At 46.5% G+C, this 26,471-nt stretch overlaps 1 protein-coding gene across 2 annotated transcripts in view; it reads left to right on the forward strand.

The window, feature by feature from the left end:
- The first annotated feature begins 6,546 nt into the window (after window positions 1–6,546).
- Window positions 6,547–26,471, forward strand: part of commd10 (COMM domain containing 10) — a 216,980-nt gene continuing 197,055 nt past the window's right edge. Inside the window, exons 1-3 of one of the 2 annotated variants that reach the window (XM_072516496.1) lie at window positions 6,547–6,778; window positions 10,485–10,575; window positions 22,554–22,664. In XM_072516496.1, coding sequence (XP_072372597.1) covers window positions 6,750–6,778; window positions 10,485–10,575; window positions 22,554–22,664 — 231 coding nt within the window. In that variant the 5' untranslated portion in view covers window positions 6,547–6,749. The remainder of the gene's footprint in view (window positions 6,779–10,484; window positions 10,576–22,553; window positions 22,665–26,471) is intronic. The other variant, XM_072516495.1, reaches the window with a different exon arrangement.

The raw sequence follows: 26,471 nt of genomic DNA on the forward strand, positions 1-26,471 counted from the left end.
GCCGCAGGGCTCTCTTTCAATGGCCCAACCAGCGCCGCCTCGACTGCGCGTGCGCAACTGGCGGCGATTCTCCGGTTCAGGGAGAGTCGCGGGAAGGTGTTGGACTCTAAAGCGGGCCTGACGCCCTCTTCGCCCTCGCGCGGAACTCTATTTCGGTGCGGAGGCTTGGAGAATCCCGCCCATAATGTGATGGGTGAATAGAATATATAATGTTAGGAAGAGGTAGCAGCATTTTGAATGACTATGAAGTGTACAGCGTCAGAGGTCAATAGTAGAGTCTAAAAGTTTTTTTAAAATATCATAAGTGAAGGTTATTGCAGGAGATGAATTGTGGAGGGGCAGAGTCAGGCAACAGAGAGGTGGAAGAAGGCAGTCTTAAGTGTCATGCAGTTAGAGGGGGCTGGTTAGTTCAGTTGACCAGCTATCCAGCATATTGTTTAGAATAACATGGGTTTGATTCCTGTTCTGGCTGAGGTAGATTTGGGACCTACCTCCTTCATCTGGCCTTAGCTTGGGAGGCAATGGCAAAGCACCATTGACAAAAGTTGTCAGGAAAATTGCTTACCATGAAGTATTAACAGATGATGATACTTTCAGGAAGAGAACATACAGCAACCAGAAACTCCTCTCAAAGTCAAATAACACCAAGGTGGCAAACATCTGGTTCAGACATTTACTAGGGAGAGGAATTGAGCTGGGTAGCTTGGGAACAGAGTTTGTTCGTCGGACCAAAGACAATCGTTTTAGTCTTTCCATTATTTAGTTGGACAAAATTTCTGCTCATCCTGTACAGGATGGAAGACAAACACTGACTACGTTGAGAGGGAATGAGTCATAGCTGAGTGTCGTCCATTCAGTGTACGAACTGACACTCTGTTTTTGGATGAATTGCATGAATCAGCATATACATAAGAAAAAGGAGGGAGTCAAGGATAGATCCTTTTGGGGATCCTAGAGGTATTGGTGTGGGAGTTGGAAGGAAGCCATTGCAATGTTCTATGGCTAAATCTGCATTAATAAGAATGGAATGAGGCATGTGTAGTCCAACCCGGCAGGATGATTGTGAAGAGACTTAGGAGAAGGACGATGTCGCCAACTGTGTCAAAACCTTCTCACAAGATGAGGTGGAATAGTTTACCTTGGCCACATTCACTTAGGTTTCCATTTGTGACTTTGTTAAGTTCTCGTTCGGTACTGTGGCAGAAACCTGTTTGGAGATAATTAAGCGTGGAGTTCTGGGGAAAATAGACTTGGATTTTTGAGCAGACAACATGTTCAAAGACTAGAGAGGAAATGGAGATTGGAGATGGGCTGGCAGTTTGCAGCGATGGAGGATTCAAGGGTTGTTTGAGATGAGAGGGGTGATGACAACAGGTTTGAAAGAGAGGTGGCTAGTACCTGAGCAGGAAGAACAGTTAACATAATCAGCTAAAATTGGAGCCGGGAAGGAAGGCTGGGTGCTCAGCAGATTAGTGGCAATATTGTTGGAGGTGCGAATTGTGGACAAAAACAAAACAATCTGGAAATACTCTGCAGATCTGGCAGCATCTGTGGAGAGAAACAAAGTTGGCATTTCAGGTTGAGATGAACTTTCATCAGAAGATGAGCTCAGAAGAGGGCAAGAAAGGAGATCAAAGATGAATCTAGTGAAATGGATTAATTTGTTTGATTTTAATACAGTTTTTATCATTTGATGTCCTCAAAGTTGTAAAATTTTAACATTTTGAGCACATCTGCAAATATTGGAACAGAATTATATCAATCAGCCCTTCACATGAGCGCCACCATTCATAAGAACGTAGAACATACAGGGCCGAAGGAGGCCATTCGGCCCATCGAGAATGCACCAACCAACTTAAGCCCTCACTTCCACCCTATCCCCATAACGCAAAACCCATCCTAACCTTTTTGGTCACTAAGGGCAATTTATCATGGCCAATCCACCTTAGCTGCACGTCTTTGGACTGTGGGAGGAAACCAGAATACCCGGAGAAAACCCGCAGACACAGGGAGAACGTGCAGACTCCGCACAGTGACCCAGCGGGGAATCGAACCTGGGACCCTGCCGCTGTGAAGCCACTGTGCTATCCACTTGTGCTACCGTGCTGCAGTTAGATCATGACTGACATGGCTCAATTCCATTTATCTGCTTCTGATACATAAATCTTGAAACTCTTACCTAATGAAAATACATTGACCTCAGTCCTTGCAATTTCAATTAATCCACAATCCACAGCTTCTGTGTGAAAAAGTACTCCTTGTTATGTTCTGTGTTGTGGCCGTCGTACAGTTGCACACAGAATATCTAGTTCCTTGACTAGTAAGATACATTATTAATAGAACGAACATGGGAAAGATAACTAACGAACTATGATACAAACGGTAATGCGTAAACAAATTCAGTGAATTCTTCTGCCGCTACTTCTAGTGCGATGAACCTCTAGTATGACCTGCTACCAACTACCGGATAGCTCGGGTCACATGATAGATCTCTATCACCACCTGCTGGTTGGAGGTCTAATCGATAGCTATATACAGTAAGAGATAACTATATACAAAACTGTGCCCAGACATACCATCACATCCCCCTTCCTTTGGAAGTGTTAACATTTACAAATGTAACTGTTCTTTACAAAACATGATCTACATAATAATTTTAAACAGGCCACATATACAAATGTAACTGTTCTTTACAAAACATGATCTACATAATAATTTTAAACAGGCCACATATACAAATGTAACTGTGCTTTACAAAACATGATATGCATGATGATTCTAAACTTCCCCCTTGTGCAAAGATTATTCCATGTTCAAAACGACACTGTTTTGTTGGTCTCCTGTACCTTGACCAGATACTTGATTTCGCTTCATCTTTCGGAAGACTGGTTTCCTAGTTGGTCTTTGCGTCACCATCTCTTTCAGCCTTTTGAAGTGATGTTACCTGCTCCGTCTCCATGTGTTTTCTTGTTTATTGGCCTTCTTGCCGATGCTTGTATCTTCACTGTCGCAGCTGCTACCCAGTTGACCAACTGTGTCCTGGGCTCTCTTACCCTTCCTTTGCTCTTTTATTATCAGCTCCTACCCTCTCCTTTTGTCTTGGCTTTAGTGGCATCCTTCTTGCGCCTGGACTTGGCCATGGGATTAGCTGTTTCTGAATCCCTTGTTACAATGGCTGTTTTGGGGTCTTTTGCTGTGAAAGTTAATTCTGGCTCTTCTGTCACAATGGCTGATTCTGGATCCTTTGCTGGATTGAGGAGTTTTGATTGATCCATGGTGCTTGCGCTTGAACACTGTGCTGCATGCCCATTAACTGGTGAGGCATCCACTTTCGGCGTACGTTTGGGCGCTTTCGCAGTTGCAGGCAAATCTGCGACTTCAGTAATGATCAGCAAACCCTTGCATTCCGGTATCTTAGCTAGATCAATGTCCTCAACATTAGACGTTGTTTGTTCACTTTGTGTTTTAGTCTCAGTTAGTGGCTCATCCTCATCTGATATCATGATACATACTTCTGGAGAACTGGATGAAGATGTATCCATCTATTCTTCCTGCAAGTCTTTTGATGAACTGGCCTTGAGCATTGGGGAATTCACTGCAGGAACGATTCTGTGGACATAGGCTGATTCACCGTACACCTGGTTGCCACACTACCAGAAGGATGTGGAGGCTTTAGAGAGGGTGCAGAAGAGATTTACCAGGATGTTGCCTGGTATGGAGGGCATGAAATGAAATGAAAAATGAAAATCGCTTATTGTCACGAGTAGACTTCAATGAAGTTACTGTGAAAAGCCCCTAGTCGCCACATTCCGGTGCCTGTTCGGGGAGGCTGGTACGGGAATTGAACCGTGCTGCTGGCCTGCCTTGGCCTGCTTTAAAAGCCAGCGATTGTTGGTGTGCTCGTGGGGGACGCAGGTTTTGATGGCGATGGTAAGGGTGAACTGCTTAACTTTAAGGAGCTGCTGGCGAAGGGGATCGGAGTGGACCCCGAAAACGATCTGGTCGCGGACCATGGAGTCGGAAGTGGAGCCGTAGTTGCAGGACTGCGCGAGGATACGGAGGACTGGAAAGGTTCATCCTTACCCTGCAGCCTCTGCTGGGACACATAGCGTTCAAAGCTCTCGTTGACTTTGATGTCACAGTGGCTGTTGAACTTCAGCAGGACTGATTAAACTTTGTCTTGTCCTCGCCTTCAGCAAAGGTGAGGAAGTTGAAGATGTGGATAGCGTAGTCCCCGGCTGTAGAGAGCGATCTTCCTGGCATCTGATGCGGTTTCCAGGTCGGTGGCGTCAAGATACAGCTGGAACTTCTGCTTGAAAGTCTTCCAGTTTGCACAAGGTTGCCGGCGATGCGGAGCTGCGGGGGAGGGCGGACGCTGTCCATGTTACCGGATGGCTGATCGCTGGTCAAAGGCAGACTATCTCAAGGTAGGTCCGTCAAACTCGAGCATGACTCACTGGTACCATGATGTGTTGGGTATGCCGGGTCTGTGAGGACTGCGTTTGCTGCAGCAGTGAGAGAGACAGGCTTCCAACACTTGAAGAAATGCAACACGATTTTATTGAACTCTTAACTATCATACATACTTTAACTGTGGGTTGACACTCTGCTGACTTGACTGGAGACCTGAAGCTAACCTGACAAGACTATCTTACTACCACATGGTGTATGTTCTAGTTGCTGCTCCTGGACTCTGACTGTCTCAGAGGCTGGATTCCAAGAGAGCGGGAAAACGAGTGCCCACTGGCTTTATAGTGATCGTGTCCTGTCTGGTGATTGGCTGCTGCGTTCTGTGTGTTCACTGGTCATCCTGTGTGTCAATCATTGCCTGTCTGTGCACCATCATATACCTGTGTGTATATTATGACATCCATTAGCTGCTTGTCTGTGCCTGCCTGTATATCATTATGTGTGTGTCTACATATCATGACAGGTTAGAATTGTATTTGCTGGAGTTCAGAAGAATGAGGGGAGATCTCATTTGATGGTGGGAAAATCCAGAATCTGGAGTCACAGTTTGAGGATACGGGTTAGACCATTTAAGACTGTAATGTCATGGGACTATAAAAGAAACAGAGGTTGGCCTTGAGGAGGTATAAACTATGACAACAGAACCATTACCAGCAACTGCTATCTGAAAAATGGCAGTAGTTTTATGATCTGAAATTGTTGAACCATCTGGACACAACATTGAATTCAATAATTTAAGATTATAACCATCGTTCTCATTTTATTAGCCAGCAGGTGCTGTCTAACCCATGTTATGTTTCGTTGCTTGTTTCATTTGCATTTTATTTTCCTCACACTATCATCCCTTTTGTTATTAAATATCTCTCGTCTTTCACTCTATCACTGAGCTCCCCTTTTGTTCTTTCCTCCCATTGCGCCCCATTCTTGCTTAAAATTTTTTGTCAATTTGGATGAAAGGTCATCGACTTGGATCGATAATTCTATTTCTCTCCCCACAAATGCTGTCAGCTCTGCTGCATATTTTCAGCATCTTCTGCTTTTTCATAAAAGTGGAGCATACTAGCCACGAAGTGCAAATGCATAGCATTTATTTATTTATTTTTAAATTGCATTAGTATCTTAGATTCTTTGTTTTATAAATTTAAAGTACCCAATTCTGTTTTTTTCCAATTAAGGGGCAATTTAGTGTGGCCAATCCACCTACCCTGCACATCTTTGGGTTGTGGAGGTGAGACCCAAGGAAACACGGGGCGAATGTGCAAACTCCACACGGACAGTGACGCGGGGCTGGGATCGAATCCGATCCTCGGTGCCGTGAGGCAGCAATGTGCAAATGCATGGTAACTTAAATCAGTACCAGTCAACAATAAAAATCAGAAGGGCAGCATGATGGTGCAAGTGGAGCATGGTTGCCTCACAGCGCCGAGGTCCCAGGTTCGATTCTGTGTGGAGTTTGTATGTTCTTCCCATGTTTGTGTGGGTTTCGCTCCACAATCCAAAAGATGTGCAGGGTAGGTGGATTGGCCACGGTAAATTGCCCCTTAATTGGAAAAAAAAATTGGATACTCTAAATTTAAAAATAAAATAAAAAAATTAAATTAAAAAATTAAAAAAACAACAAAATCAGAGACTTGGGAGGCAAACTGAGAAAACTGAAGGCAAATGAACCACTCAACGGACAACAAATGTATTAATGTGAAAATGAAATGAAGGATGGATGCAATGTCAATAATCATTCTGTTCATTTAACTCTCAAGATTTATGCATTACAGATACAATCGAAATATCGATACTATGGCTTGCAAAAGAGAATTGCATGAAATAGAGAAAATAAATTGCTGGGTTTCAAGAGAAATGGGCAGTGGCAGGAGTTGGGTTTTTCTGCAGAGAGCTGGCATGGACACGACGGGCCAAATGGCCTCCCATCTGCGCTGCAGCCATTCTATCTCCAAGTGAAGGTAAGTGGAGCCCATCTCGATTTCTGGGCCAGTTCCACTGACCACTCATTCTTGGGCTAATTCTGTGCTCGCATCTTTTTGGATGAATCTGAGCCTCCCAGGCCTCCGTCGCTCTGCAATACTCGGTCAGGTGATCCTGCAGCCGGCAGCGGAACTGGAGCGGCAGATGTGAAATAGCCGGAGACGGGACCGGGGGAACCGGCGGCGGGACCGGCAGACGGCGACGGGACCGGGGGACGGAGCGCTCGGTGGGACCGGGTGAAGGACGAGCTGAGCGCACACTGAGTGACAGTTGGCGACAAGCCCCCCCTCCCGGGTCAGATGGCGGCAATTGTCAAAGAAACCCAGAGGTAAAAACAAACGGGAGATTAGAACACGTTTCTAACTTTAGTTCAAAACTCTGTACTTTGCATATTACAATCTGCCTAGACGGCCAGGAATGGCCCCCGTGATTCTTGTTAGGCAAGGGAATCAAAGTGTATCAGGAGTAGATGGGGAATGTGGAACTCCAAACAGATCAGCCAAGATCTTAATGAATGGTAGAGCAGGCTCAAGGGGCCGAATGGCCGACTTCTATTTTGTATGTTTGTATTCAACAGCAGCTACTTGCAGCTATCTGGTGTGGGTGGAGATTTCAGCAGCATTTGTCCAGGAAAGAGGCAGGTTCTGGAGTTGGAAGCTGGCGGTGTCTGATGGAGGGGCAACTGGAGCTCTCTGCTCAGATTGGGGTTGATTACGATACCAAGGTTGTGAATTGATTCAGCCTGAAACAGTGGAGTGGGTACGGGAATTGGGAGCTAGACCATAGCGTTTGTGGCAGGGGCTAAAGAGGATTATTTTGCTCTTCCCAGTGTTTCACTGGAGGAGGTTGCAGCTAATATAAGACGATGTTGAACAAATACATTGATAACACATAAGCTGTGGGGGTGGTTATGGGTGTATGTGGAGCTGATGATGAGATGGAGGAGAGTGAAATCAAAAGAAGTGTTGGGAGGGGCCGGTGTGGGGATTGACAGACAACATGTGGAAATTGATGCCCTGTCTGGGGAAGATGTTTACAACCAGGAGGGGAGGGGAGGAGAGGGGTGGTGAAGGAAAGATCCCTTGGTGGGGTAGGATTGGGGGAGGGGGGGGGGGGTGAAGGAAAGATCCCTTGGTGGGGTAGGATTGGGGGAAGAGAACTGCGACTGTAAGAATGTCGCTGCAGGAAGAGATGTAGGGGACAATTTGGCTACAGTCAGACATCTGCAAACGATACCAAGTGAGGGCCATCTCATTGAGTTGATCAATGAAGGAGAGAGAGTCATTGAAGGCCGATTGTGTGGCTGCCCATGTCTAAGTCTGCCAACTAACCACAAGAGGATGCTACTCAGTGCTGACTTTGGGTGGAGGTTTAGGTGTTATGTAGTTTTTCATAAATGAATAAAACAATAAATGGAAACCCACATTGACGAGTTGTTCAATTGTTTACTTTGAATATTTTTTAAATAGAAAGTTCCGTCTATGTGTCCACATAAACAATTATTGTCTGAGAATATTGGAAACATACAGAACAGGAATTGCTATTCAACTTTTCATGTCTGCATCTTTGAAATAGTAGTTGTACTTAGTCCCACATTCCCCCTGGTTTGTGATTGTGTATTGTAGCAATGACATTTAAGCAAAGAAAATTCAGTGGATGAAATCTAATATGAAAGGAAAGGCTCACCTGTTTGATGTGCCAGAGAGAGCTCTATTAATAATAATCTTTATTTGTGTCACAAGGAGGCTTACATTAACACTGCAATGAAGTTACTGTGAAAATCCCCTAGTCGCCACTTTTCAGAGCCTGTTCAGGTACACTGAGGGAGAATTCAGCATGTCTTTGTGGGAGGAAACCGGAGGACCCGGAGGAAACCCACACAGATACAGGAAGAACGTGCAGACTCCACACAGACAGTGACCCAAGCCGGGAATCGAACCTGGGACCTTGGCGCTGTGAAGCAACAGTGCTGCCCACTGTGCTACCGTGCTTATTTCGGCATCCTGCTGAGGCCCTCAGCATCACAGATGCCAGCCATCAACCATGTGATATCAAGTAATAGCTAAAGGCTCTGGATCATGCCAAGGTTATATGCCTTGACAAGATTTGGGCAATAATAATGAAGACTTGCGCTCCGGAACTAGCTGTTCCAGTACACCTACAACACTGGCATCTATCTAGCAAATGTGGAAAATTGCCTACCTATGATCTGACCACAAGAAGCCAGACAAATCCAATCTGACCAAATACTGTCTCATCAGTTGACTGTTGATCATCAATAGTGCTATCAAACGGCACTTACTCAGCAGTAACCAGTTCACTGATGCTCAGTTTGGGTTTCGTCAGGGCTACTCAGCCCTTGACCTCATTACAACTTTAGTCCAAACATGGACAAAGGGGCTGAACCTGAGGTGAGATGAGAGTTGCAGCCCTTGACATCAACTCAACTTTTGACCGAGTGTGGCATTAAAAAAAACAAATAAATCTGGAGTTAATGCGAATAAGGGGGAAACTCTCCACTGGTTGGAGTCATACCTAGCACAAAGGAAGATAGTTGTGGTTGTTGGTCAATCATCTCAGCTCCAGGACATCACTGCAGAGTTCCTCAGGCTAGTGTCCCAGGTCTAACCATTTTCAGCTGCTCCATCGATGACCTTCCCTCATAAGGTCAGAGGTAGGGATGTTTAATAACCCTCCTCTTTGCTCCCAGAGCCTATCCACAATCTACAAAGCACAAGTCAGGAGGGTGATTGAATACTATCCACTTGCCTGGGTGAGTGCAGCTCCAACACCACTGAAGAAGTTCAATGCCATCCAGGACAAAGTAGCCCATTTGATTTGTACCTCCACCATCACCTTCAATATTCACTCCCTCCACCACCAATGCACAATCGTAACAGTGTGTACCACCTACAAGATGCACTGCATCAACTCACCCAGACTCCTTTAAAACATGTAATCTCTCCCACCATGAAGGACAAGGACAGCAGGTGTATTGGACTACTGCCACCTTCAGCTTCCCCTCCAAGCCACGCATCGGCCTGATTTGGAACTATATTATTGTTCCTTTACAGTTGCTGGGCCAAAATTCTGGAACTCCCCAAACAGCACTGTGGGTGTACTGACACCACATGGACAGCAGCGGTTCAAGGAGGTGGCTCATCACTACCTTTTCAAGGGCAATTAGAGATGGGCAATAAATACTGGCCTAGTCAGCGACATCTGTATTCTGTGATAGGATTTTTAAAAAACTAATAGAAATGTTCATATGCTACCTAGTTTGATGAATATCTAGCCTGACACTCTCTTAACTAGCAAATATGAACTCCCTCTCTTGACATTTGAAGTTTGTAATTTATTTAAATGAAGTATTTGAATCCCTTGCTAGTTTTGAATTACAACAATAGCATTATCACATCACTCCGTTGATAATGCCAAATAAATTAGGGAATAAGATTAAATTCTTGGTCTCCAATTCTCAGGCACATTTTTTTTCGTCAGTGGATCTCAAGTTAGGCTATTTAAGGATTTTTATCACGTGCTCTTTCAGCATGATTTGGATTGTTCACAACAAAATACCTTCCATTTATATAGCATCATACTTACTGACAATATTTCAAGTGTTTCTCAGCCAGTGACTTGCTTTTTGAATTGTAGTCATTATTATTCAATAGAGAAAGATTACAACCAAATTTTGAACAGGAAGATCCACAAACAATAAATAACTAGCCATATACTGGTGTTTGTTTGAGGATGAAATGTTGGGCAGGCTCTGGGAGATTTCCTGGCTCCTCGTTGAATATTGCTGCCAGCGCAATGTCCATCTGATCGGGGACTTCAGTTTACTGGATCATCAAAAGATGCCACCTTGGAATTGCGGTGTTCCTCAAATTGCATTGTTGAGAGTACTATATTTCCCTATTATTATCTAAGTTGAAGCCTTTGCTTGAATTTTCTGCTCAAACCTGCCTTTTGAAATTATATAGAAACTTATGTAGCAACTTACTTATCTGACCCATTTTCTTTTCGTATAGCATAAAGCAAGCTGTAATGTTAATCAATGGAATTGATGCTGGTAAATTTCCACGACTGCTGTCTCGCATCCTTCAGAAACTTCACTTGAAGGTACTTAATGAAAAACATGTTTAGTTTATTTATGACAACAGGGTATCTAAATGAAACAACTGAATTATATGTGTATTGTTAATGTTTTGAGAAGTATTGGATCCATTTACAATTGGGTTACTTGGGTGTGGTGCTTGGTTTAATTTAGAGAATGTACATTCCATCTGTCCGGCACAGTGGATGTTTTTATTTAAAAAAAAACTGATTTTTCAGGATTTGGTACAGACTTCTACTTTCTCTTTTTTCATAGAATAGGATTCCTATATTGCAGAAGCAGGCCATTCAGCCCATTGGGTCTCCACTGGCTCTCTGAAAGAATACCCTACCTAAGTCCAATCCCCCACCCTAGCCATGTAACCCTACCTAGGGGAAATTTAGCATGGCCAATCCACATAACCCACACATCTTTGGACTGTGGGAGGAAACCAGAGCAATGCTTTTTGGAACTATGATTTTAAATGCAAAGCCCAGCATTCTCATGTGTAGTGAATTTAAACACTTCATTCAACCAAACCTATCTTCCTATGTACGTTGATCAGTAAATATGCTTCAAATCTGTAACAAAAACAGAAAATGCTAGAAGCCATTTATTAATTGATTGACTGATATTTATTGTCACATGTACCGAAATACAGTGAAAGGTATTTTTCTCTGGCCAAGCGAACATACATAGTAGACAAAAGAATAATCGACAGAGTACATTGACAATGGTACATCAACAAATAGTGATTGGTTACAGTGAGAAACAAGGGCCAAACAAGAGCAGCATAGGGCGTCGTGAATAGTGTTCTTACAGGGAACAGATCAGTCCAAGGGAGAGTCATTGAGGAGTCTGGCAGCTGTGGGGAAGAAGTTGTTCCAATGCCTGGATATGCGGGTCTTCAGATTTCTGTATCTTCTGCCTTCTGGAAGGGTCTGGAAGAGGGTGCAAAGCCTGGATGTGACGTGTCTCTGACAATGCTGTCTGCCTTTCTGAGGCAGCAGGAGGTGTATACAGAATCAATGGGAGGATGGGAAGCTTGTATGATGTGTTGGGCTGAGTTCACCACACTCTGTAGTTTCTTGCGATCTTGGGCTGAGCAGTTGCCATACCAAGCAGTAACGCAGCCGGATAGGATGCTCTCTATGGCATATCTGTGGAAATTTGTGAGAGTCGTTGCAGACATGCCAAATTTCTTTAACTTCCGTAGGAAGTAGAGACGTTGTTGGGTTTTCTTGACTGTTGTATCAACATGAGTGGACCAGGACAGACTGTTGGTGATGGTGACCCCCAGGAACTTAAAGCTATCGACCATCTCTACTTCGGAGCCATTGATGTAGAGTGGGGGGGTTGTCATGCTATGCTTCCTGAAGTCGATGATTAGTTCCTTGGTGTTTCCACCATTTAGAGAGAGGTTGTTTTCGGTACACCATGCAACCAAGTGATCTATCTCCCTTCTGTAGTCAGATTCGTTGTTGTTTGAGATACGACCGACAACAGTCGTTTCATCTGCAAACTGATAGATTGAATTGGAGTTGAGTCTTGCCACTCAGTCGTGCGTGTGTGTATAGGAAATACAGTATAGGACTGAGCACACATTCTTGCAGGGCCCCGGTGTTGAGGACTATTGTGGAGGAGGTGTTGTTACGTATCCTGACAGATTGCGGTTTGTTGATGAGGAAGTCGAGGATCCAGCTGCTTTCAAGAAGGCAGCTCTTACCTCCGAAGCTTTAATAGTGGGTATGGGTGTGTCCAAGGCGGTTGTGGCGGGTGGCACTGATATATTGGCTGATTGTTCAAAGCGGGCATAGAACTTGTTCAGTTCATCGGGAAGGGATGCTCCAGCCCCAGAAATTCCGCCTGGCCTTGCTTTGTAGTATGTGACCTCATGTAAGCCCTGCAATAGACGTCTTGGGTTTGTGCTGTTAGCCTGGGACTCTAGTTTGATCCAGTATTGTCTTTTGGCGTCCCTGATGGCTTTCCGTACATCATACCTGGATTTCATATCTTGGTCAAGGTCGTCAGACTTTAACGCCTCCGTCCGGGATTTTAGCAGCGAATGGACCTTTTGGTTGAGCCAGGGTTTCCAATTGGGGAAAACCCGTATTGTCTTCTTTGGTACACAGTCCTCGGCACACTTGGTGATGAAGTCTGTGACGGTGGTTGTGTACTCGTCCAGATTAGCTGCCGGAGCCTTGAATATGGACCAGTCCACAGACTCCCAAACAATCGCGGAGAGTCCTCTGATGCCTCGGACCAGCACTGCACGGTTTTCTTGACTGTCTCAGCACGCTTGAGTTGCTGTTTGTAAGTCGGAAGTAGGAGTACCGACTTGGGGTCGGATTTACCAAAGTGTGGTCGGGGAATGGAGCAGTAGGCACCTTTGATGCTTGTGTAGCAGTGGTCCAGGGTGTTTGCACCTTTGGTGGGGCAGAAGGCATGTTTTTTTTTAAATAAATATTTTATTGAAAATTTTTGGTCAACCAACACAGTACATTGTGCATCCTTTACACAATATTATAACAGCACAAATAACAATGACCTATTTTATATAAACAAAAAACAAAAAATGAATAAATATTAAATAACAAAAATGAAAACTAGCCCTAATTGGCAACTGCCTTGTCACAAGTTACATCCCCCACCCATGTCTTTGAGATCACTCTGTCCTGCACCTCTTGTGTCGGGAGCTGCGGAAAATCCCTCACCTGTTGCCTCGCAAAAGCCCTCAGTTGCATATACCTGAATGCATTCCCTTGGGGCAACCCATATTTCTCGGTCAGCGCTCCCAGACTCGCGAACTTCCCATCCACAAATAGATCTTTCAGTTGCGTTATTCCTGCTCTTTGCCACATTCCATATCCCCCATCCATTCCCCCCGGGGCAAACCTATGGTTGTTTCTTATCGGGGACCCCCCCAAAGCTCCAGTCTTTCCCCTATGCCGTCTCCACTGTCCCCAAATCTTCAGTGTAGCTACCACCACCGGGCTTGTGGTGTAGTTCCTCGGTGAGAACGGCAATGGGGCTGTCACCATAGCCTGCAGGCTAGTCCCCCTACAGGACGCCCTCTCTAATCTCTTCCACGCCGCTCCCTCCTCCTCTCCCATCCACTTACTCACCATTGAAATATTAGCGGCCCAATAGTACTCACTTAGGCTCGGTAGTGCCAGCCCCCCCCCCATCCCTGCTACGCTGTAAGAATCCCTTCCTCACTCTCGGGGTCTTCCCGGCCCAAATAAAACCCATGATGCTCTTTTCAATCCTTTTAAAAAAAGCCTTCGTGATCACCACCGGGAGGCACTGAAACACAAAGAGGAATCTCGGGAGGACCACCATCTTAACCGCCTGCACCCTCCCTGCCATTGACAGGGCTACCATATCCCATCTCTTGAAATCTTCCTCCATCTGTTCCACCAACCGCGTTAAATTTAACCTGTGCAGTGTGCCCCAATTCTTAGCTATCTGGATCCCCAGGTAACGAAAGTCTCTTGTTACCTTCCTCAACGGTAGGTCCTCTATTTCTCTACTCTGCTCCCCAGGATGCACCACAAACAGCTCACTCTTCCCCATGTTCAATTTATACCCTGAAAAATCCCCAAACTCCCCAAGTATCCGCATTATTTCTGGCATCCCCTCCGCCGGATCCGCCACATATAGTAGCAAATCGTCCGCATACAAAGATACCCGGTGTTCTTCTCCTCCCCTAAGTACTCCCCTCCACTTCTTGGAACCCCTCAGCGCTATCGCCAGGGGCTCAATCGCCAGTGCAAACAGTAATGGGGACAGAGGGCATCCCTGCCTTGTCCCTCTATGGAGCCGAAAATATGCCGATCCCCGTCCATTCGTGACCACACTCGCCACTGGGGCCCTATACAATAGCTGCACCCATCTAACATACCCCTCTCCAAAACCAAATCTCCTCAACACCTCCCACAAATAATCCCATTCCACTCTATCAAATGCTTTCTCGGCATCCATCGCCACTACTATCTCTGTTTCACCCTCTGGTGGGGCCATCATCATTACCCCTAACAGCCTCCGTATATTCGTGTTCAGCTGTCTCCCCTTCACAAACCCAGTTTGGTCCTCGTGAACCACCCCCGGGACACATTCCTCTATTCTCATTGCCATTACCTTGGCCAGGACCTTGGCATCCACATTTAGGAGGGAAATTGGTCTGTAGGACCCGCATTGTAGCGGGTCCTTTTCCTTCTTTAAGAGAAGCGATATCGTTGCTTCAGACATAGTCGGGGGCAGTTGTCCCCTTTCCTTTACCTCATTAAAGGTCCTCGTCAGTACCGGGGCGAGCAAGTCCAAATATTTTCTATAAAATTCGACTGGGAATCCGTCCGGTCCCGGGGCCTTTCCCGTCTGCATGCTCCTAATTCCTTTCACCACTTCTTCTACCTCGATCTGTGCTCCCAGTCACACCCTTTCCTGCTCTTTCACCTTGGGAATTTCCAGCCGATCCAAAAAGTCCATCATTCTCTCCCTCCCATCCGGGGGTTGAGCTTCATATAATTTTTTATAAAATATCTTGAACACTTCATTCACTCTCTCCGCTCCCCGCTCCATCTCTCCTTCCTCGTCCCTCACTCCCCCTATTTCCCTCGCTGCTCCCCTTTTCCTCAATTGGTGTGCCAGCAACCTGCTCGCCTTCTCCCCATATTCATACTGTACACCCTGTGCCTTCCTCCATTGTGCCTCTGCAGTGCCTGTAGTCAGCAAGTCAAATTCCACATGCAGCCTTTGCCTTTCCCTGTACAATCCCTCCTCCGGTACTTCCGCATATTGTCTGTCCACCCTCAAAAGTTCTTGCAGCAACCGCTCCCGTTCCTTACTCTCCTGCTTCCCTTTATGTGCCCTTATTGATATCAGCTCCCCCCTAACCACCGCCTTCAACGCCTCCCAGACCACTCCCACCTGGACCTCCCCATTGTCATTGAGTTCCAAGTACTTTTCAATACATCCCCTCACCCTTAGACACACACCCTCATCCGCCATTAGTCCCATGTCCATTCTCCAGGGTGGGCGCCCTCCTGTTTCCTCCCCTATCTCCAAGTCCACCCAGTGTGGGGCGTGATCCGAAATGGCTATAGCCGTATACTCCGTTCCCCTCACCTTCGGGATCAATGCCCTACCCAGCACGAAAAAGTCTATGCGCGAATAGACTTTATGGACATAGGAGAAAAACGAGAACTCCTTACTCCGAGGTCGACTGAATCTCCACGGGTCCACACCTCCCATCTGCTCCATAAAATCTTTAAGCACCTTGGCTGCTGCCGGCCTCCTTCCAGTCCTGGACTTCGACCTATCCAGCCCTGGTTCCAACACCGTGTTAAAGTCTCCCCCCATTATCAGCTTTCCTGTCTCCAGGTCCGGAATGCGTCCTAGCATCCGCCTCATAAAATTGGCATCATCCCAGTTCGGGGCATACACGTTTACCAAAACCACCGTCTCTCCCTGTAGTTTGCCACTCACCATCACGTATCTGCCCCCGTTATCCGCCACTATAGTCTTTGCCTCGAACATTACCCGCTTCCCCACTAATATAGCCACCCCCCTGTTTTTCGCATCTAGCCCCGAATGGAACACCTGCCCCACCCATCCTTTGCGCAGCCTAACCTGGTCTATCAGTTTCAGGTGCGTTTCCTGTAACATAACCACATCTGCTTTAAGTTTCTTAAGGTGTGCGAGTACCCGTGCCCTCTTTATCGGCCCGTTGAGCCCTCTCACGTTCCACGTGATCAGCCGAGTTGGGGGGCTTCCCACCCCCCCCCCCCCTTGCCGATTAGCCATCATCTTTTTCCAGCTTCTCACCCAGTTCCCACGCAGCTGTATCTCCCCCAGGCGGTGCCCCCCCGCCCATCCTCTCCCGTACCCGCTCCCCCCTTTCCCCAGCAGCAGCAACCCAGTAATTCCCCCCTCCCACCCCCCCCCCCCGCTAGACCCCCCGCTAGCGTAATTACTCCCCCCATGTTGCTCCCAGAAGTCAGCAAACTCTGGCTGACCTCGGCTTCCCCCCGTGACCACGGCTCGCACCGTGCGACGCCCCCTCCTTCCTGCTTCTCTATTCCCGCCATAATTAAGCCCGCGCTTCTCCCTTGGCCCCGCCCCCCATGGCCAACGCCCCATCTCCTCTCCCTCCCCACCTCCCCCCATCACCCCCTGTGGGAGAGAGAAAAGTTACCACACCGCAGGATTAGAACATAAAACCCCTCTTCGCCCCCCACATTCGCCCCACCACTTTGTCCAAACGTTCTTTTTAATAATCCACTCATTCCAGTTTTTCTTCTACAATAAAAGTCCACGCTTCATCCGCCGTCTCAAAGTAGTGGTGCCTCCCTTGATATGTGACCCACAGTCTTGCCGGTTGCAGCATTCCAAATTTTATCTTCCTTTTATGAAGCACCGCCTTGGCCCGATTAAAGCTCGCCCTCCTTCTCGCCACCTCCGCACTCCAGTCTTGATAAACGCGGATCACCGCGTTCTCCCATTTACTGCTCCGAGTTTTCTTCGCCCATCTAAGGACCATTTCTCTATCCTTAAAACGGAGGAATCTCACCACTATGGCTCTGGGAGTTTCTCCTGCTCTCGGTCCTCGCGCCATAACTCGGTATGCTCCCTCCACCTCCAACGGACCCGCCGGGGCCTCCACTCCCATTAACGAGTGCAGCATCGTGCTCACATATGCCCCGACGTCCGCACCCTCCACACCTTCAGGAAGACCAAGAATCCTCAGGTTGTTCCTCCTTGCGTTGTTTTCCAGTGCCTCCAACCTCTCCACACATCGTTTCTGATGTGCCTCCTGTATCTCCGTCTTCACCACCAGGCCCTGTATATCGTCCTCATTCTCGGCTGCCTTCGCCTTCACGACCCGAAGCTCCCGCTCCTGGGTCTTTTGTTCCTCCTTTAGCCCTTCAATCGCCTGTAGTATCGGGGCCAACAGCTCTTTCTTCATTTCCTTTTTTATCTCTTCCACGCAGCATTTCAAGAACTCTTGTTGTTCAGGGCCCCATGTGAAACTGCCACCTTCCGACGCCATCTTGGTTTTTGCTTGCCTTCCTTGCCGCTGTTCCAAAGGATCCGCTGCAATCCGGCCACTTTCCTCTCCTTTTTCCATCCGTGTCCAGGGGGAATTCCCTTCTGGTTTACCGCACGGTGTTTTTAGCCGTTAAAATTGCCGTTGGGGCTCCTATCAAGAGCCCAAAAGTCCGTTCCACCGGGAGCTGCCGAAACGTGCGACTTAGCTGGTCATCGCCGCACCCGGAAGTCGGCAGAAGGCATGTTGATGGAGTTGCCCTTCAAGTCTGTTCAGCCCACCATTCAGTGGAGATCTGTGACCAAACAATATACCCACTGTTAGGAAAACAAAGGTAGTTTAAAGGGATTTACATTTGTACTGGCAAACATTAGAAATAAGGTATAGTTTTAAATGGGTTTAATTTGATGTACTGTGCCTAGAAGAGTAAAATGTATAGTTAGATTCATACTGGACAAAGATGTTTGCATGTGTGGCGTTGATTTTTCTATTATGCTTGGAGAGGGCTTGGATTGGACTGGATTTGTTTATAGTCACGTGTACCAAGGTACAGTGAAAAGTATTTTTCTGCGAGCAGCTCGACAGATCATTAAGTGCATTAAAAGAAAATACATAATGGGGCAACACCAGGTACACCATGTAACTACATAACACCGGCATCGGCTGAAGCATATAGGGGTGTAGTGTTAATGAGGTCAGTTCATAAGAGGGTCGTTTAGGAGTCTGGTAACATCGGGGAAGAAGCTGTTTTTGAATCTGTTCGTGCGTGTTCTCAGACTTTTGTATATCCTGCCCGATGGAAGAAGTTGGAAGAGTGAGTAAGCCCGGTGGGAGGGGTCTTTGATTATGCTACCCACTTTCCCCAGGCAGCGGGAGGTACAGATGGAGTCAGTGGATGGGAGGCAAGTTCGTGTGATGGTCTGGGCTGTGTTCACGACTCTCTGAAGTTTCTTGCAGTCTTGGGCCACGCAGTTGCCATACCAGGCTGTGATGCAACCAGATAGGATGCTTTCTATGGTGCATCTGTAAAAGTTGGTAAGAGTTAATGTGGACATGCCGAATTTCCTTAGTTTCCTGAGGAGTTATAGGTGCGAATTATAGGCGCTGTTGTGCTTTCTTGGTGACAGCATCAATGGGGTGGACCAGGGCAGATTTTTGGAGATATGTACCACTAGGAATTTGAAACTGCTAAACATCCCCACTTTGGCCCCATTGATGCTGACAGGGGTGTGTACAGCATTTTGCTTTCTGAAATCAATGACCAGCTCTTCAGTTTTGCTGGCATTGAGGGATAGATTGTTGTCGCTGCACCACTTCACTAGGTTCTCAATCTCCCTCCTGTATTCTGACTCGTTATTCGAGATCCAGCCCACTATGGTCGTTTCGTTAGCAAACCTGTAGATGGAGTTGGACCCAAATTTTGCCACGCAGTCGTGTGTGTACAGGGAGGATAGTAGGGATCTAATTACGCAGCCTTGCGTGGTCACGGTATTGAGGACTATTGTGCAGGAGATGTTGTTGTTTATTCTTACTGATTGGGGTCTCTGGTTTAGGAAGTCGCGGATCCAGTTGCAGAGTAAGGAGCCAAGTCTTAGGTTTTGGAGCTTTGATGTGAGCTTGGCTGGGATTATAGTGTTGAAGACAGAGCTGTAGTCAATAAATAGGAGTCTGATGTAGGAGTCCTTGTTGTCGAGATGCTCTAGGGATGAGTGTTGGGCCAGGGAGATGGTGTCTGCTGTGGACCAGTTGCGGCGGTATGCGAATTGCAGTGGATCAAGGCGTGCTGGGAGTATGGAGGTGATGCGCTTCATGACCAACCTCTTGAAGTACTTCATTACAACTGAAATCAGGTCCACTGGACGGTAGTTGCCTGATTCTTCTTTGGCACCAGTATGATTGTGGTCTTCTTGAAGCAGGTGGGGACCTCGGAGCGGAGTAGAGACAGGTTAAAGTGTCCACTAACACATCTGCCAGCTGGTCTGCGCAGGCTCTGAGTGCAAGACCAGGGATCCCGGCGCCTTCCGACGGTTTGCTTTCCGGAAAGCTATGGTGTGAAGAGAAAATAAACCAGCAGTGGTTGCTTGGCAACTGGGGCCTCATAAACCAGAGAAGCTTTTAAGTTTTAGTTTTGCTTATTTGATGGTAGTTATCATAGTTGGTGATAGATAGGGAGAGAGAAGGCAGCCCTCACAATTCTGCTAGAAGCAGTTGGCTTAAAATAGAGAGGAACATATCTTTCAGCTTTCCTAGAAGAAAATCCATACTAGGGACTAAGAAAACGAAGTGCAGAGATCTGAAGAGCAGTTAGCTGAAGAAACTAGAGAAACAAAGAGTTTCCAAGAAGTCTGAGGTTAAAAGGTACTAGAACAGAGATCTGGGGCGAAATTCTCTCCCAACGGCGGGATGTCCGCCGACTGGCGCCAAAGACGGCGCCAATCAGACTGGCATCGCTCCGCATCTTTGGCGGCCTAGCCCCAACATTGAGGGGCTAGGCCGACGCCGGAGGGATTTCCGCCCCGCCAGCTGGCGGAAATGGCGTTTGTTGCCCCGCCAGCTGGCGCGGAAATGCGGCGCATGCGCGGGAGCGTCAGCGGCCGCTGTCAGTTTCCCGGCGCATGCGCGGGAGCGTCAGCGGCCGCTGTCAGTTTCCCGCGCATGCGCAGTGAGGAGAGTCTCTTCCGCCTCCGCCATGGTGGAGGCCGTAGCGGAGGCGGAAGGGAAAGAGTGCCCCCACGGCACAGGACCGCCCGCGGATCGGTGGGCCCCGATCGCGGGCCAGGCCACCGTGGGGGCACCCCCCGGGGTCAGATCGCCCCGCACCCCCCCCCCCCCCCCCACCGCCCCCCCCAGGACCCCGGAGCTCGCCCACGTCGCCTGGTCCCGCCGGTAAATACCAGCTTTGATTTACGCCGGCGGGACAGGCAATTTCTGGGCGGGACTTCGGCCCATCCAGGCCGGAGAATCCAGCGGGGGGGTCCCGCCAACCGGCGCGGCCCGATTCCCGCCCCCGCCCAATCTCCGGTACCGGAGACTTCGGCGGGGGCGGGATTCACGGCGGCCAACGGTCATTCTCCGACCCGGCGGGGGGTCGGAGAATGACGCCCCTGTTTAGTAAAGATCGACTGGGCTGAGATCCTTGAAAGATATTTGAAGCGACTTTCAGGGTTGCGAGATTTTACTGCAGCCTGCAGAACATGAGTTGAAATTACTATGGAAATCAGTGGCTGGATATCCGAGCTTGTGTGAAAGCAGTTAAAACAAAGGAAACTTAAAAGAGGATGGTGTAAAATGCTGGCCTAGAATCTTTGTTAAAAGTGGAGTGGAAGCTTGGTTTGAAAGAATAATGTATAAAACCTGGACTGGAGTTTGGAATACAAACCACTAAAGGAAAGCGTAATTATGAGAGAAGATTTAAAAGTGTGTTTTTGAGAGTGGAATTTTGAAATTCTCACATGATAGTCATCTGGGGGGATTCTGAGGACATATCCACAAATATTCACTTGGGGTGGTGAGTGTCTTACCACAGTCATCTTATGTACTTAATCCAGGTTAATTTTAAAATTTCTGCCAGGTTAATTTTAAAATTTCTGTAATTATGAAGCAAAGCGAGGGGTGGCGGGGGGGGGGGTGGCGGGAGTATTGTATCATCCAATTTTTTCATGTTTATGAATTAAAAAAAAAAACTAATTAGTGGTCCTGACTCCTCTTCCATGTTTTATTTTTAAAACATGCTACTGTCTTTTCAGCCAGGGGTCCATTCTGAGATCATCTTGACTATTTATAACATCAACTGGAATCGTAACACCACCTTTGTTCCATAATTCCTTCATTTCTTTGGCTAACAATCTAGCCATCTTAATCTTAATTAACAATTGAACTTGCATCAATGCTGTTTGTCCTTTGTGCTTGAAGACGTCTTTCCTACTTTTACTCATGAAAGATCTGGCTCTATTTTTTTTATACAGTATATGCTCTCCTGTCTCAGGCTCTCTACATAGCAGAAATAGTTTCTCTATCTTCCCTATTTGTTTCTCTTAATATTCACAAAATCACAGAAAAATAAAATGCAAAAGAGGTCCTTCGGCCCATTGAATCTGCACTGGCACCTGACCTACCTACCTACCTACCTAATCCCATTTGCAAGCACTTGGCACGTCATAACATTCATACTCATCCGGGTACTTTTTAAAGGATGTGAGGCAACCTGCCTCCACCATCCTCCCCGACAGTGCATTCCAGACCGTCACCACCCCCTAGGTAAAAAAGCTTTTTCTCAAATCCTCCCTAAACCTTCTGCCCCTCATCTTGAACATGTGCCCCCTCATGATTGACCCTTCAACTAAGAAGAGCATCTGCTCCCTACGCACTCTATCCATGCCACTCATAATATTATATACCTCGATCGGGTTGCCCCTCTGCCTTCTCTCTGCTCCAGCAAAAACAACCCAAACCTATCCAACCTGTCTTTGTAACTTCAATGTTCTACCCCAAGCAACATCCTGGAGAATGGCCTCTGCACCTCCTCCAGTACTGCAGAACATGGACCAACACATTCATTTCTTTGTGTATGTTCATTTTCAATAATAGTTTCCTCCAGATGCCTGGCTTGGTGACCTTTTCCACTACTGTAAATGTTCTGTTCTCATTTTATTTGGCGTTTTATTTTTCATTGGTGAACACATTTTTATTTTGCCCCTGTTAGTTAACTAAAAATAAATAAAATTAAATGTACAGTTAGTGAAACCTGGCAATTTACACCAAAGGACCTCCCAACTGATTTAAAATATTGTTTTAAGCATTATCTTAATTTGGACAGAAGTTAATTTTATCAGCGTGTTCTTCATATGTAATTAGCTACCATTCAAAACTAACTATCTATGCAGTTTACTAATATCGTTTTACAGTGCTGATTATATTGTCTTGTATCGGTACAGTACTAATCAATTATGGTTTTAGGATGAGGATTCATTTAATGAAGAAGAGAAAGAAAAGCTTCACGTTGCACTTTATCTGGAAAAACAAGACCTCTGCTTAGTGCTGGAAACTGTCTCTTTTATCCTGGAACAGGTAAAATAATGGGAAATTGCAGTACATAAAATTTTGACTTTTATTAATCATTTGAAAAGCTCAGCAATCGCATTCCATTGAGTAGCATTGCATTTTATAAAAGTTGTGGAACCACAGTAAAAATTATAAGGTTTGATTTTAAAACTGAAAGCGAATTCATTTATTTTGCGGTGTACGATACAGTTCGCAACTTCCTCTTTCGCGTATTCGCTTTTCCGTACACACCAGTTCACCCATTGTGGGCCCAAGTGTTCACTTATCCATGGTTTTGAAAGTAAAATTAGAAGCTATCCTTAGAAAATGCCAAAATATAATTTGTTTAAGAAAAGGAAGATGTCCATGAAGTATTTTGTGAAGTAGAAATTGTGCATAGCGTGTTGTGTTGTCTGCTTTTGTTTGCATGTGGGTTTTCCTTTATAGAACCATAAAACTACAGTGCAAATAGAGGTCATTTGGCCCTTGAATCTGCACCGACCCTCTGAATGAACACCCCACCCAGGTTTACTACCCTGCCCTATCCATAACCCCAGCTAACCTGCACATCTTTGGACTCTATTTAATTCCTGATCACAATCCACTTCCACTCTCACACTTTTAAGTGTGCCGAACTTTGCATTTTTCTTGTTTTTTTGTTTTCTAAACAATTTCTCCAATAAATTGCTCTTCAAATTTATTTTAAAATAGATGTCTTTGATCCTTTATATATGGAAAATTTTAGGACATCTAATTGATTCCCATTGTAAAGCATGTTCGTCATTTGTGATTTTGCCATTTGTAAGGTTTTGTGGGAATGTAAGCCCTGTGAACAGCAAGAGATTACTGTATTACAAATCTAAAATAGTGGAGTTTGATTTGTGTAAATTGTCAGCACACATTGAACTGGTTAGTGTAGGATAGTAACTTTCCAGACAGTTTTTTAAAAAACTCCGTAAAGTACCTGATGCTTTAAAATTAATGATTTACTGTAAAGTTTACAAATTTGTCGACTACCAAAAACGTTTTCTCCCATATTTTTCTTCCTGTACTACATGTGACTGAGTTGGGTTCAGTAAGGTGGGTCAGGTTATTGCAAGACTGGAGAAATGGTGCAGGTGGAAAGGCTTTTTACTCCTGGAGCATTGAAACCAACCTTTGGACAGGACAGGAAGTACCTGTCAAAGATAGATGGGTCCCACCTCAACGGGGCTGTCAGGGAAGCTAGATTATTCTCCTTTAGAGCAGAAAGGGTTCAGGAGAAATTTAATAGAGATGTTGAAAATTAGGTACAGATTTTGATGGTGCACATAGAGATGCTGTTTCCATGGCAGAAGGGTTGGTAATGAGCGACACAAATTTAAAGTAATTGTTAAAAGATCCTGAAGTGAGAGGACAATTTTATTTTTAACACAGCAGGTTGTAATCCAGCATGTGTGCCTGAAAGTGCTGGAAGCAGATACAATGATAACTTTCAAAAGGGGAGATTGGTAATAGTTGAAGGCGAAACATTTGCAGGACATGGGAAGCGCAGGGGAATGGGATTAATTGTTTTAAGAGCTGGCAGTGGGCGATGGGCTGAATGGCCTGCATAAATGCTGTATTTCATCATGATTCTGTTTTCGTTTGTATTTTGACTTTGTTAGAACAAAGAACAATGCAGCACAGGAACAGGCCCTTCGGCCCTCTAAGCCTGTACCGGTCATGATGCCAACCTTTGTCAAAACCCTCAGCACTTCCTTTTGCCGTATCCCTCTATGCCCATCCTATCCATGTGTTTATCAAGATGCCTATTGAACGCCGTTAATAGAGCATAGAACAGTACAGGCCATTCAGCCCACGATGTTATGCCGTCCATTTATCCTAATCTAAGATCAATCCAACCTACACCCGTTCAATTTACTGCTGTCCATGTGCCTGTCCAAGAGTCGCTTAAATGTCCCCAATGACTCTTGACTCCACCACCACCGCTGGCAGTGCATTCCACGCACCCACCACTCTCTGTGTAAAGAACCAACCTCTGACATCTCCCCTATACCTTCCTCCAATCACCTTAAAATTATGTCCCCTCGTGACAGCCATTTCCGCCCTGGGGAAAAGTCTCTGGCTATTCACTCTAATCATGCCCTCATCACCTTGTACAGGTGACCGCTCTTCCTTCTTCGCTCCAGTGAGAAAAGCCCGAGCTCCCGCAACCTTTTTTCATAACACATGCCCTCCAGTCCAGGCAGCAGCCTGGTAAATCTCCTCTGCACCCTCTCCAAAGCATCCACATCCTTCCTATAATGAGGCGACCAGAACTGGACACCATGGCCGGGATTCTCTGAGCCCGCTGCGGCTCTGAGAATTGGAGTTGCCGCCGAGACAGCCCGCGATGCCGGGACGCTGAACGACGGCGGCGGGACTCTGCTTTTTCCGCGCGGCCCATCCGTGCCTGAGAATCGGCGGCCCGCCACGGACAGCGGCCCGTGACCGGTGTCGCGCCAACGCGCCGGCGCAAATAGTGCCGATTCTCCGCACCTCGGAGAATCGCGTGCCGGCGTTGGGGCGGCGTGGCACGGTTGTGGCGTTTCTCCGGCCCGGCATGGGGCTGGGAGAATTGCGCCACCTGCCTTTACCCCTGTATTCGCCATTCAAATTCGACCTACCAAAATTAATTTCTTCACATTTATCTAGGTTGAACTCCGTCTGCCACTTCTCAGCTCAGTTCTGCATCCTGTTGTAACCTGCAACAGCCCTCGACACTATCTACAACTCCACCAACCTTCGGTCATCGGCAAACTTGCTAGCCAACCTTCCACTTCCTCATCCAAGTTATTTATAAAAAACACAAAGAGCAGAGGTCCCAGAACAGAGCCCTGTGGGACACTACTGGTCACCGACCTCCAGGTGGAACACTTTCCATCCACTACCACTCGCTGTCTTCTTTCGGCCAGCCACTCTGTATCCAGACAGCCAAATTTCCCTGTAACTCATGCCCCCTGACTTTCTGAATGAGCCTACCATGGAGAACCTTATCAAATGCTTTCCTGAAATCCATATACCCCATATCCACTTCCTGACCTTCATCAATGTGTCTTGTCACATCCTCAAAGAATTCAATGAGGCTTGTGAGGCATGTTCTGCCCCTCACAAAGCCATGCTGACTATCTTTAATCAAACTATGTTTTCTAAATAATCATAAATCCTATCTCTCAGAATCCTTTCCAATATTTTGCTCACCACAGATGTAAGACTGACAGGTCTGTAATTCCCAGGGATTTGCTTCTGCTTCCACAACTTCCCCTGGCAACGCGTTCCAGGCACTCGCCACCCTCGGCATAAAAAAACCTGCCTCACACATCTCCTTTAAACTTTGTCCCACGGACTTTAAACCTATGCCTCTTGGTGACTGACCCCTCCACCCTAGGAAAGAGTGCCTGCCGATCCACTCTATCCATGCCCCTCGTAATGTTGTAGATCTCTATCAGGTCACCCTCAACCTCCGCCTTTCTAATGAAAACAGTCTTGAGTCTATTCAGCCTCTCCACATAGCTAACACCCTCCAGACCAGGCACATCCTGGTAAACCTCCTCTGCACTCTCTCCAAAGCCTCCACATCCTTTTGGTAGTGTGACGACCACAATTGTGCGCAATATTCCAAGTGCGGCCTTACCAACGCTCTGTACAACCATAGCATGACTTGCCAGTTTTTATACTCTATGTCCCATCCAATGAAGGCAAGCATTCTGTATGTTTTCTTGACTACCTTGTCCACCTTCAACGATCTGTGGACCTGCACGCCCAGATCTCTCTGACTTTCTATATTCCCAGGTGTTTTGCCATTTACGGTAC

Source organism: Scyliorhinus torazame, chromosome 9 (assembly GCF_047496885.1).
Source record: "Scyliorhinus torazame isolate Kashiwa2021f chromosome 9, sScyTor2.1, whole genome shotgun sequence".
NCBI classification, from domain to species: domain Eukaryota; kingdom Metazoa; phylum Chordata; class Chondrichthyes; order Carcharhiniformes; family Scyliorhinidae; genus Scyliorhinus; species Scyliorhinus torazame.